We start from the raw sequence: 11628 nt of genomic DNA on the forward strand, positions 1-11628 counted from the left end.
AGGCTATGCAACACGGCTCATCGTCTTACCTGAAAACAAAAATAAACTCTGGAAAAGCACAGCAGGAAGGGGGCAGCTGCAGTGTTTATTTGACAATCACATGCAGTGCTACACAATTCAGTCCCCCTACTTGCTCACCTCCCTTCCTCCCAAATGTTGCCAAGCAGCTGTTGCTGCAACATCTGGGAATGAGTCCTTTTATTTAAAATGGCCAACATAAATTTCCAGGCCAGGGACTTCAGGGGAAGCCAAGGAAAGAGGTGTCAGGCTTCATCACCTAGTGCACATCCTGTGCAGCCTGAGGATGGAAGCAGTACCCATCTGTCCGTGTGCCAGGGCAGACCCTGGAGTCTCAGCGTTCTTGTCCCAGCACGGTGCCATCCACTACAGAATGTTCTTGGCAATTGCGTTCAGGGTCCTCACTTTGGCCACATCTGCCACCTTTATGGAGTACTCGGGGGCAGAGAAGGATGCTCCCATGGCAACGTTTGGGTTTCTGTCAGGAAAACCAGTGATTAGTGGTGATCTGCTGGTGATACAGATGAGTAAGATCCACCAAGAAAAACACACCCATATTTCCCCTAGCTTCAGCATTGGCCAAAGATTGTGTAACCCAAACCAAAGGTGGGACAGTAACAGAAAGAACAGTAATCCAAACAGGTGCAGACCTACGGACAAATATAACCCATTCCTCACGCATTTCCCAGAAGCACATCCCACTGGCTTCTCAAATCCTACATGCTTATGTTAAAAGTCCAAGGCAACTACCCCACAACCTGCCTTCCCAAGTGCCCTCAAAACTCCTAGAGTGGCAGTAGCAAGAGAAATGCCCCAAGGATCTGGTTCTGCATGGAACTCATGTCCATGTGAGGAGCGCTGCTGGATTCATACACTGCAGAATACAGTGTCAGGCACCATGATACCAAACATAAAAGCACAACTAGCACTCAGGAAGCTGACAGAAATTTATGCCATTTCTACAAAAGCATGTTCACATTCATCTAGCCCTTCACTGATAGAGCTGTGCTAAAAAATAAACATAAATAATCAGTTACCTGAACTTCATCCCTGAGTCCCGAGCTGAGCGAGCAGAGCAGTGAAACTCAGACGCAGTGGAGCCTTCCAGAATCCTCTGCAAGTTGCGCTCCGTGATGCCACCCCCTGGTGGGAACAAGCCTGAAGTCACACACGGAGCCGACAACACTATTCCAGACCTGACATCACCCATATACACTGAAGGGAAAAAGCAGCGGTTGGGAAAACAGAGACCCGGGCACATGAAAAGGGACGGGAGAAGCCTTGGCTCATGTTCTCCCACAGATCTAGAGCTGTTCCCAAATCCTGCAGGGAGCAATAGCTGCAGGACTCTGCCCTCCTCAACAGGCTGCATGGCCTTTACTCACACCAGGACAGGAGCTGCTCCTCCTGGGCAGCTGGCTCAGAAAGCCAGATCACAGAGTGGATTCCAGGGCAAGAGGCTAGCAAGGAAAGGCATGGGATTGCAGGACCTGGTACAGACGACAACAAAAATTACCTGGCATCACCACAATTCTGCCCTTTGCCTGCAAGAAGAGTAACACACGTCAGTGATATTATCGAGGACTACATCCACAGGCGCATTTGTGAGGCAGCAAAGAAACACCACATGCAGCACTATCCATAAGCTCATGGATGTCACCATGGTTTACAATTTGTGCGCTCTCATCCGTCTCTTTTGTACGATTAATGCTTTAAAAGCGGAAAAGAACTTGCAGTTTCAGCTAAGACAACCTGTCACCATTGCCTCCTACCCCTCCCTCCCACCTGGCTACCTCTCAGGTACACCTGTTGCACCTTCCTAAAAGGAACTGTGAGACACTCAGCAGGGACCTCACTCTGCTGTTAGTGTGGGCTCTTCACACCAGCTGTTGAAACCAACTCCCACCACCCTCCCTGAATCTGCAAACAAGAACCCAAGCAGTTTTTGCTGCAGGGGACTTCGGGGCCCAGCCTACACGGGCTTGGGGAAACAGATTAAAGCCAAGCAAGAGAGGGAAGGCAAGCACTCCTTGACAGAAGACCTTTCCAGGGATACCATAAAGCAGCTGCCTGCAGGCAGTGCCAGGGAGCAGCCACATTAACCCAGGGGAGCACAGCAAACACTCACCTGTTCCGCAAGCCTCTTAATCAAGGACAATCCTTCCAGTGCTGAGCTGTCACAGCCACTCGTCAGCACCCGCTCAAATCCCAGGGAAATCAGGGTCTCCAGTGCCACCAGAGGGTCATGCACCATGTCAAAGGCTGAGGGACCAGAACAACAGCTCAAAAATCGCTCGGTTCATTGCGCTCAAGCCCTGTCCCTCAGCCAGCTCCCCCAAAGGCAGCAATAGGAAGAGTCCTGCTCACACCCTGGATTCTCAGCTCCTGACTGTAACACTCCCCTTGCAGCACCGCCAGGACCACCATACTCAGCTCCTCAGACACCCCCTCTCTCACAGGGCAATGAGACAGCTCCCAAACCTGAGCTGCCCGGACCTTTTCCGCTGTGGGGAATAGCACAGCCTGCAGAGCTTTCCCCCTCCAAAGAACGACCAAAGAAGATCGAGCTCAGCTCCCTTCCAGCCCCGCTTCCCCCAGCAGTGGGACACAGACTGGACCCTGCCCAGGGCCACTGTCCCTGGAAACTCACCGCGGTGAAATGTGACGGGCAGGGGACGGCACACAGCTGCAAAAAGAAGACATACGGTCAGTCAGGGCTGCTACAGAGTCTCTTGTGCTAGAACCAGAAACATACATGACACAGAAGAGGGCAATGGCTTCTCGAGCCATTCCCAGAAAGCTCAAGAAGAGTCCCCATTCTTGCTGGGAAAAATGCTGTTTTATCCAGGCTTTTTCATGGGGAAGAGCTCTTCTGCCCTTTGAAAAAGCAACAAACCTTTGTTTTTATGGGTAACACCAAAATCCCCCATCTCATCCGGAACATGCAGAACCCTCATTCCCACCACAGATGACTTCCTCTGCAGGAGGGAAGCAGGGAAGTTGTACCACCTACCTGGGGAAAGGACAGGACCGTAGCTCTCTGGGAGCAGAAGGGCTGACCTTAGTGATTTCTTTCATTACCTACAATTTCTGCTGTCAGAGCACAGCAAACTTCACCAGAGGTGCTCTATCTACTGAGCAAAGCTTATTTATTTCTACAAAGATATCCCCCTGCTCCCTGCCCTGGAAACAGCTGAGCACATGTTTGTTTGCCTAGTGGAGCTAAGTCCCAGCAAGATCCTTTGCTGCTCTCCCTACAGCACATTCACCTTCATATGAGAACCTCAACACCACATCACCAAGGAAAGGCCCAGCCCTCTTTAGCTTTGGCTGTAGCTCCCAAAAAATATGCAGAAAGAAAGAGGATTTGCTTCCACATGTTTGTGGTCTGGACTAACAATCTCACACTGCAGCTTCAGTATCTTTTCATGTGTTCACACCTCTCTCTTGTAATCTTTTCCTCCTGTGTGTGTTAAGAGAGGAAAATGGAAATGAATTGCCAGCTACACACATGGCCAAAGGCCAGGAGATACATATCCTAGACACCTGTAGCAAGGACATAAGGAAAAGAACAAAGGACAATAAAAACGAGGGAGAGAATTCAACAGTTGAATGCCCTCAAAGCAGCTCACCTAAACCTTCTTACACTTTGCTATTATGTCCCAGGTGGCTTCAAACTCTGCGTGAATGGCTAGGGGCCGTGGCCCTCGGTCTGGAACGTTTCTAAACTACTTCATGCCTCACAGGTATGGCAGGAAATGAAACCGCAAAAGGCGGAAAGAGACAGCAAGACAAACAGGACGCGCAGACCAAAGCCCTCCGTACAGGTCTCCGGCATCAGCCGGAGCAGCACATCAACGCCGGCACAGCGCAGAGCTCTGCCGGGAGGCACCCTCACCCAGCAGCGCCGTGCACAGCTCCGTGTCGATGCGCCCGTCCTCGGTGAGGGCCCCGAACACCAGCCCGTCGGCGCCGTGCAGCTTGGCCAGGCGGATGTCGGCTTTCATCACCTCCACCTCCCGGTCCGAGTACAGGAAATCCCCGCCGCGGGGCCGGATCATGACGAACACCGGGACGCGCACGCACTGCTTCACCACCTGCAGCAGCCCTGCCGGCGGCACAGGGGCGGCTCAGCGCCCGCCGAAGCGGCTCCGGCTCCGGCCCCGGCGCGGGCAGGACGGGACCGGGAACGGGCAGGGAGCCCGGCCGGACGGAGGGGAGCGAAGGGAGACCGACGGGGAAGGTGGCCCAGGGGCGGGCGCGGCTCACCCATGCTCGGGGTGGTCCCTCCTTCCACGAGGCCCGCGCAGAGCTCGATCCGCCCGGCACCTGTGGAGAGGCGCGTCAGAACCGGCCCCGCCGCGCCGTCGCCCCCGCCTCCCGCGAGGACCCCGGGCCTTACCTCCGCGCTCCGCGTTGACGGCGGACTCCACCGAGTCCACGCACACTTCCATGAGGAACCCATCGTCCATGCCTGCGGGACGGGAGCGGCGCGGTCACCCCGGACCGCCCCATGGCGCCCGCCCGGGCCGCGCCGGCCCCGCCGCGGGCCCGCCCCGCTTCCGCCTCAGGCCCCGCCCCCCGCCACGCTTCCGGGTCCGCCCCCTCGCGGCCCGGGCCCGCGCCGCCGTCGGCGCGAGGGCGGGCGGAGGCGCGGGACGCGAGGCGGGAGCGCCCACGCCGGCGCGCGGTGCGCGCAGGCCCCGCCCCCCGGGCCCCTCGGCCCCGCCTCCGCCGCCGCGCGGGCCCCGCCCCCGTCCGGCACGCGCCCTCACCACCTGCGCTGGCGGCGCGCGGGGGTCGCTGCTCTGCGCTGCCGGTCACGCGCCGCGCGATCGTCATGGCGACGCCCGGGCGGGCCCGGAAGTGCTCGTTCCGCGTTTCCGGCGGCGACACTTCCGGGGTGGCTCGGGATGCTGCGAGCGGCGCGCGGCGGGACCCGGCGGCTGCTGCGGGGGGGACCCGCGCCGCCGCCGCCACCGCCGGTACACGGCCGCCTCCCCCCGCGGCTCTGCCTTCCGCGCCGCCTGCTGCAACAAGCGCCCCAGCCCGCCGCGCCGCCGCCCGCCGTGGGGCGATGGCTCCTGGCCTGCAGCGGTGCCGTGGCCGGTGCCGTGGTGCTGGGCGGCGTCACCAGGTGAGCGCGGTACCCCCAGCCCCGCCGGGAGGGGCGCAGAGCGGGGCCCTGGAGGCAGCCGTCCGTGTCTGCCCTCTGCGGCTGTCCACTACACCGAGAGCCGCCCCGTGAGAGCTCCTCTCGTGTCTCCCCTTCTTGGCTGCAAGGGGACATGGTGGGAGTACCGCGGAGACTGTTCATAGTCTGTGGATGCCGCTGGGGGGTAGCTCTTACACATTTATCGTCGTTTTAGGTCTGGTCATTCACAGACTCTCTGATGTCCATCCTGTTTCTAGTTGTGAGCTTAAGGATTGTCTGAACAAGGGTTTTAACACTAATCATAGAACCACGGAATATCCTGACTTGGAAGGGTCCCACAAGGACCATTGAAGTCCGGACTCCTGGGTTGTTGTGCAGCCAACAGCTCTCAGTTCAGTTCAGTTCCGTAGATTTGCTTACTGTCAAAGGAGTGGGTTGTGCCTGTTCATGTCTCTGCCCCCAGGCTGACAGAATCAGGCCTTTCTATGGTGGACTGGCACCTGGTGAAGGAGATGAAACCCCCCCGAACGCAGCAGGAGTGGGAAGCCGAGTTCCAGAAGTACCAGCAGTTCCCAGAGTTTAAAATGTGAGTGTGCAAAATGGGAAGGAGAGTGGGCTGACCATCCTTCCTGCGACTGAGCCACTCACAAAACTATTATCAGAAGGAAAACGTTTTCTGAAGTCACCAGGAAGGTGCACAAAGCCTGCCTGGTGGTGGCTCCTCCCTGCCTTTCTCTGAGGAAGGCGATCCCATGTCGTGCAAAGTTCAGTGCGGGGCTGTGAAACAGTTGCTTTATTGTCCTTTAACAGCCTGAACCACGACATGACGCTGCCAGAGTTCAAGTTCATTTGGTACATGGAGTACTCGCACCGCATGTGGGGCCGTGCTGTGGGCCTGGCCTACATCCTGCCTGCTGCCTACTTCTGGCGCCGGGGCTGGCTCAGCCGGCCCCTCAAGGGCCGTGTCCTCGCGCTCTGTGGGCTGGTCTGCTTCCAGGTGAGGGCTCTGCAGCCACAGGCATTAGTGACGTCTGAATATCACAGAATGACCTTAAAGATCACCCGCTTTTAACTCCCCAACCATGGATACATTTCGCTAGACCGGTTTGCTCAGAGCTCCATCTAACCTGACCAGGGATGGGGCATCCACAACTTCTCTGGGAAACCTGTTCCAGTGCTCTGTGCTCACAGCACAGAATTTTCCCTCAAGATCTATTCTAAACCTACCCTCTGTCAGTTTGGTATCATCTGATTCAGCATAACTAAGAGAGCAGGATTCGTAATAGCTTGGTGTCAGTGACACCATGACAGTGTGTTAGTGCTGGTAGCTAACTGAAAGTAGAGAAAACAAGTTGCTTTGCCCCTAATGTTTATCCCATTTTAGTAGTTGCTGCTGTCTTGTCTGGCTCTGAGCCCTCTCCTGTTCTGTTAGGGGCTGCTGGGATGGTACATGGTGAAGAGTGGGCTGGAAGAGAAGCCAGACTCCTACGACATCCCTCGGGTCAGTCAGTACCGTCTGGCAGCACACCTGGGCTCTGCGCTGGTCCTGTACTCTGCCAGCCTGTGGACAGGGCTGTCTTTGCTGCTTCCACAACACAAGGTATGGAGCACTGTGTCAGGACTTAAAATCCCAGGGCGGTGTCACTTCAGAGGGCTGGGGTGGGATGTGAAGGTAAGGAAAGGATGTGAAGTGTTGATGGTGCTTCTCCTGTAGTCTCTGTTCCTGACTCTGATCTAATACTTACAGTGTTATAAAATACCTATCCTGTAAACTTCCTGTTTATGGGACACTTGCTTTGGCTCATGCTGTTCAGGTAAAAAGTGATTAGTCTCAGAATTTGTGGAAGTTCTAAATGGTTTGTGCCAGTAACTGTCCAGGGGCCACTTCAGTTTCTGCACAGAGCTGGACTTGATTAGCTGTGGTTTTGAGGGACCACTGAAGTGTGGCTGCTGTGTGGTGGTCTGTAAAATCCCGCTATAAAGCACAGGCCAACTCTTTTACCTATATATGTGGAAAAGGCTTTTCTTAGCTGCTGCCAACAGCACTGGAAATGCCTTGATTATTTCTTTTTCTATTTTTTATTTTACAGTTGCCAGAAACCAAACAGCTCCTTCGCTTGAGACAATATGCTCATGGCACTACAGCTCTCATTTTCCTTACTGCTCTTTCAGGTAAAGCTCTTACTTTCTGCTGTCCAATTCGTGACTCATTCCTCTCTGCTGGTTTGGTTTTTTCCTTCTGATCTGGTGGGGACTGTGAGCAACCCCATCCATTCTCTGGGAAAGCTACTGCTGTCAGGGATCTTACAGTCAAGAACATCCTCACTGGTCTTTGCTGGACAGGTGGAGATGCACCTTCCAGCCTGCCCGTGCTGTGTGATCTCTGTATATATTGCTAAAAGAAATTCAAGATCAAGCTGAGCTCTTGAATGAGAGCTGTGCAACCTGGAGTGACACCTTTGTCTACTCTGGTAGTCTCATTTTCTGCTCTGGTGCAGGTGCCTTTGTGGCAGGGCTGGATGCTGGCCTTGTGTACAATTCCTTCCCCAAAATGGGGGAGTGCTGGATCCCAGATGATCTCCTTGCCTTCTCCCCTGTGCTGAGAAATATCTTTGAGAATCCTACCACTGTACAGTTTGATCACAGGATCTTGGTAAGTGCTGTCTTCCTGATATGTCTGGGCTGCTTCTTGGTTGCCTCCTGCAGCCAAACTGTCTTCTTTGGGCTGTGGTTCTGTCAGCTTGAGTGATTTCTAGAGTGTCCAAAGGGCCTGAGAGTGTCTTAGGAGTTTACTTCTGCAGGAAGAGGAAGTTTAGCATTGTTATTTATTTTCAGTGTGGCCTTCTTCCTTAAGGAGGTCTTCCTCCTGCGCAAGTAACACACTTTGTTTCTCTGAGTCTCCTTTTCCATAACACGAGCTACAGTGTGGGGTAGCCTTTGCTATTGAAATGTCTGGGAAAGCTGTGTGAAATAACACTTGGAAATCCTGATACTGAAAGCTTCCTCCAGCATTTATGAACTTGTTTTGCACAGTAGTGCCCTGTGAATATATCTCAGCTAGTTAGAGCAATCTGGATATTAAATACCACTGGCAGCACTGCTGTGGACTAAGCTGTGGCTAAGACTAAAAAAAGAAAGATTAAGCTGGATTACCTGGGGTGGCCTGCACAGCAAGATTATGCTGGTGAACTGTAGGTGAGTGGTGGAAATGAGATCCGTTTTCCAGATGACAGCTTCCACCTTCAGTTGTCAAGGTGACAGCTGGGGAGAGGGCAGACAACCCCTAAGGACTTGAATAAATGAGGAAAAGCTGTTGAAAAGTAAAGCATTCATTTGGAGCAAAATAAAAGTCTGCGTAACTTCACTTAAATTTCAGGGTTGTTAACTTGATGGCGTGGGAGCTCTAGGATTTGATCATGGCCATTAATACGTTTCTTCAGTTAAATGTTGCTCCCACAATTTCTTTTACTGTGTGGGAGGCACAGCTAGAGGCCACTGTACCCATTTCCCTTGAACTTTCATTGAAGGGTGGTTGTTTCCCTTCCCTTCTGTAGGGAATTGCCTCTGTCACAGCTGTCACAGCACTGTACTTCTTCTCGAGGAAGATCCCACTCCCTCGCAGGACCAGGATGGCTGTGACTTCCTTACTGGCTGTAGCTTGCATGCAGGTACCGCCCTTATTTTTTTCCTACTCCTTTGTAGCATATTCACAAGACAGAGCTGACCCCACTTGGATCTATGCTGGCTCCAAGAGTCCGGGGCTGAGAGGTGGAGCTGCGTAGACCCCACACCTCACCATACTGCATGCACACTGTGAATTTGGGGTGGCCACACCACGAGCCTTTCTAACACCACAGTTTGTGCTTGGGAATGGTATCAGTGGTGCAGCCACAACTGCTCTTACCTCTTCTCCCTTCTTGGCAGGTGGGCCTGGGCATCAGCACCCTGCTGCTTTATGTCCCTACGCCTCTGGCTGCCACGCACCAGTCGGGCTCCCTGGCCCTGCTCAGCATGGCACTGTGGCTCATGAGCGAGCTCCGGAGAGTTCCCAAGTAACGCACCGGCGGGAGAGCCCTCCCGGGGAGCCGCACCGCCGGACGCGGGGGCGGCCGAGTCCCCGAGCCCTGGGTGCGCAGGAGGATGTGCGCCCAGCCGGGCAGGCGCGGGAGGCGGCGGGTGTGAGTGCGAACTTTGTACCATAAAGGAGTTTTGCGAAGCGGCTGTGTCTACCTGGGTGCTCCTGTGCGGAGCGACGCGCGGAGGGACGCGGGGCCGAGCCGAGCCGAGCCGAGCCGGGCCGGGCCGGGCCGGGCCGATCCGATCCGATCCGCCAATGGGACGCGACGCTACCGCCTGCGCGGCGCGCTCGGGCCGCGGATTGGCGGCGTGGCGCGGCAGTGGGCGGGGCGCTGCGCGGGGCGGAGCGCAGTCCGGTGCGCAGCGGCCATGACGGCGCACAGCTTCGCGTTGCCGCTCGTCCTCTTCTCCGCCTTCTGGGGCCTCGTGGGCATCGCCGCCCCCTGGTTCGTGCCCAAGGGGCCGAACCGCGGGTGAGTGGGGGCTCGGGGGGGGCCGCGGTCGGGGGTTCTGGAGCTGGGCCTTCCCGTGCTAACGCCGGTGTCTCTGCAGGGTGATCATCACGATGCTAGTCACCACTGCCGTGTGCTGCTACCTCTTGTGAGTACCCGGCTGGACCTGGTACCTTTTCCCCCATCCCCGCTGGCTTCACCGGGACGGGTGGCTGCTGCCCAGCTTCCTCCGTGGATGGATAGGAGGGTCCCCGAGCTGCGGCCCGCCTCCGTCCCGGGTCCATCACCCTCGGGGCAGCAGCCGCCCCCGGCGCTCTGGTCCTGCCCTGGGGGCTGACGGCGGCTTGTGTCCCTTTGCAGCTGGCTCATCGCCATCCTGGCCCAGGCCAACCCTCTGTTCGGGCCCCAGCTGAAGAACGAGACCATCTGGTACGTGCGCTTCCTCTGGGAGTGAGCAGGCTCCGCGAGCTGGCGCCTCAGCAGAGACCCCCATCAAATCCATCACCGTGAGTGGGCAGAGATGTCCCTGCTTGCCTGCCTGTATCTGACTCGGGAGGGAGCTGCAGCTCAGCCCTTGCTGGGCAGGGGGAGATGCTTTTGCTTCTGTGCATTATGGCTGTGTTGGGCTGGTCCTGGTGTGGGGCTGCTGGCTCTGCGATGGGCCGGAGCAAATCAAGCACTATAGTTCTCAAATTTGTGGGAGCTCCCTCATTAACATGGTTTGGTGCTAACTTCTCTTCCTCTTTTCCTCCCCCAGCTCTTGTAGCTGTTCCAGCCTCTACGCTCTTGTACCAGACAGCCCCCAGAGGTGCTGGGACAGAGGCTGGACCCGCTGCCCAAGCACACCTGGAGCACTGCAGCCTGGACCAATGGATGGCTGGGCCCCCAAGCATGGCAGACAGCACCCCTGGACAAAGGCCTTCTAATCTGACACTAGGAGCAGCCACGCTACCAGGGAGAGATCCCTTCAGCTGGCCCAGTGCTGCAGTGACTGAGCACCATCCTGTGAGGGATCTATGTGCGGTGCCAGCGGATCCTGTCCCAGCAGTGCTTGTCCTACCCTCGTGGTGTGTTCAGCCCTAGCCTCCACGTGAAACCCCTGCTCATAGCCCAAGCTGCCCAACTAGTTGCCCTGTTCCTGGTCTTTACAGCCACTGGCTGCCTGTCTGCATGAGAACACAGGAGCCATGGCATCTTCTATGGTCTGGTCAGTCCCCTGTGGTGGTCCCTGCTAAGGCAGATTCTGCCTGTGGGTGGGAGAAAGGAGGGCTGACCCTGGAGGAGCATGCAGACCCCCTAGGGTGTGATAATGGAGGTGTTGGGGTCTGCTGTAGGGGATGAAAAGTGGGTTGTCTCCCACCTGAGCAGTGAGGCACCTGCAGTAGTGTTTAGGAATCTCCACCATGACAAGATGGGTCCAGGTTCTGAGAAGAGCCAAGTAGCGCATTGTGTTTCAGCTTTCCCTTTATCAGATAATTTATATGTATTTATTTATTTGTTTGTGTTGTTTAACTCGTGTTGTGGAAATAAATCTTTTTTTCTAGTAAATCATGCTGGAGGCTGAGTCACTTGCTGCTTTGAGGCTGGGCAACAGTCTCAGTCTTACTCAGATACCTTTCCTTTTCCCAACACTGTTTTTACACCTTGGGAACAGGGCTGGGATCCTCAGCTGTTGAGCAGGAGGTTGGCAGCACACTGGTGCATGGAAAGTTTTATCCTTGAAGCCATCTGTGCATTCATGCTGCAGGACCAGGGTCACAGGGAGGGAACTGTGTGTGCCAGAGAGAGAACTTGGTACCTGCCCAGCCTCCTGCAGCTGTGCTGGGGCCGTTTGCATGGCACAGGAGCAGCTCAGCAGCCTCTTTGCCAGGCAGCTGAGACTCAAGTGGGGAATAAGGTAAAAAGCAGAGACTGATATCTTGGAGG

At 55.7% G+C, this 11628-nt stretch overlaps 3 protein-coding genes across 6 annotated transcripts; 2 read left to right on the forward strand and 1 right to left on the reverse strand.

The window, feature by feature from the left end:
- Nucleotides 1–65: 65 nt before the first annotated feature.
- On the reverse strand, nt 66–4870 carry CUTC (cutC copper transporter). Of its 4 annotated transcripts, none has more exons than XM_040071123.2 (9): nt 4797–4870; nt 4421–4492; nt 4288–4347; nt 3917–4126; nt 2669–2704; nt 2147–2280; nt 1535–1562; nt 1056–1161; nt 66–496 (listed from the first exon to the last, which is right to left on the reverse strand). In XM_040071123.2, the coding sequence occupies exons 1-9, from the start codon at nt 4858–4860 to the stop codon at nt 385–387; spliced, it is 822 nt and encodes a 273-aa protein (XP_039927057.1). In that variant the 5' UTR covers nt 4861–4870; the 3' UTR covers nt 66–384. The 4 variants fall into 4 exon arrangements, with proteins under 4 accessions (XP_039927057.1, XP_039927058.1, XP_039927059.1 ...); XM_040071124.2 differs by having other exon boundaries at nt 3917–4115; nt 4797–4859; XM_040071125.2 differs by having other exon boundaries at nt 3917–4115; nt 4794–4822.
- Nucleotides 4871–4931: 61 nt separating this feature from the next.
- LOC120755721 (cytochrome c oxidase assembly protein COX15 homolog) lies at nt 4932–9389 on the forward strand. Its single transcript, XM_040071121.1, has 8 exons — nt 4932–5155; nt 5637–5759; nt 5984–6170; nt 6606–6773; nt 7264–7345; nt 7672–7826; nt 8728–8841; nt 9098–9389. Exons 1-8 carry the CDS (start codon nt 4932–4934, stop codon nt 9227–9229), a joined length of 1185 nt encoding a protein of 394 aa, XP_039927055.1. The 3' UTR covers nt 9230–9389.
- Nucleotides 9390–9592: 203 nt separating this feature from the next.
- LOC120755754 (V-type proton ATPase subunit e 2) lies at nt 9593–11253 on the forward strand. The gene is made up of 4 exons (XM_040071205.2): nt 9593–9723; nt 9803–9850; nt 10063–10208; nt 10460–11253. The coding sequence occupies exons 1-3, from the start codon at nt 9620–9622 to the stop codon at nt 10154–10156; spliced, it is 246 nt and encodes an 81-aa protein (XP_039927139.1). The 5' UTR covers nt 9593–9619; the 3' UTR covers nt 10157–10208; nt 10460–11253.
- Nucleotides 11254–11628: the final 375 nt, after the last annotated feature.

Source organism: Hirundo rustica, chromosome 8, assembly GCF_015227805.2.
Source record: "Hirundo rustica isolate bHirRus1 chromosome 8, bHirRus1.pri.v3, whole genome shotgun sequence".
In the NCBI taxonomy this organism is placed as follows: Eukaryota; Metazoa; Chordata; class Aves; order Passeriformes; family Hirundinidae; genus Hirundo; species Hirundo rustica.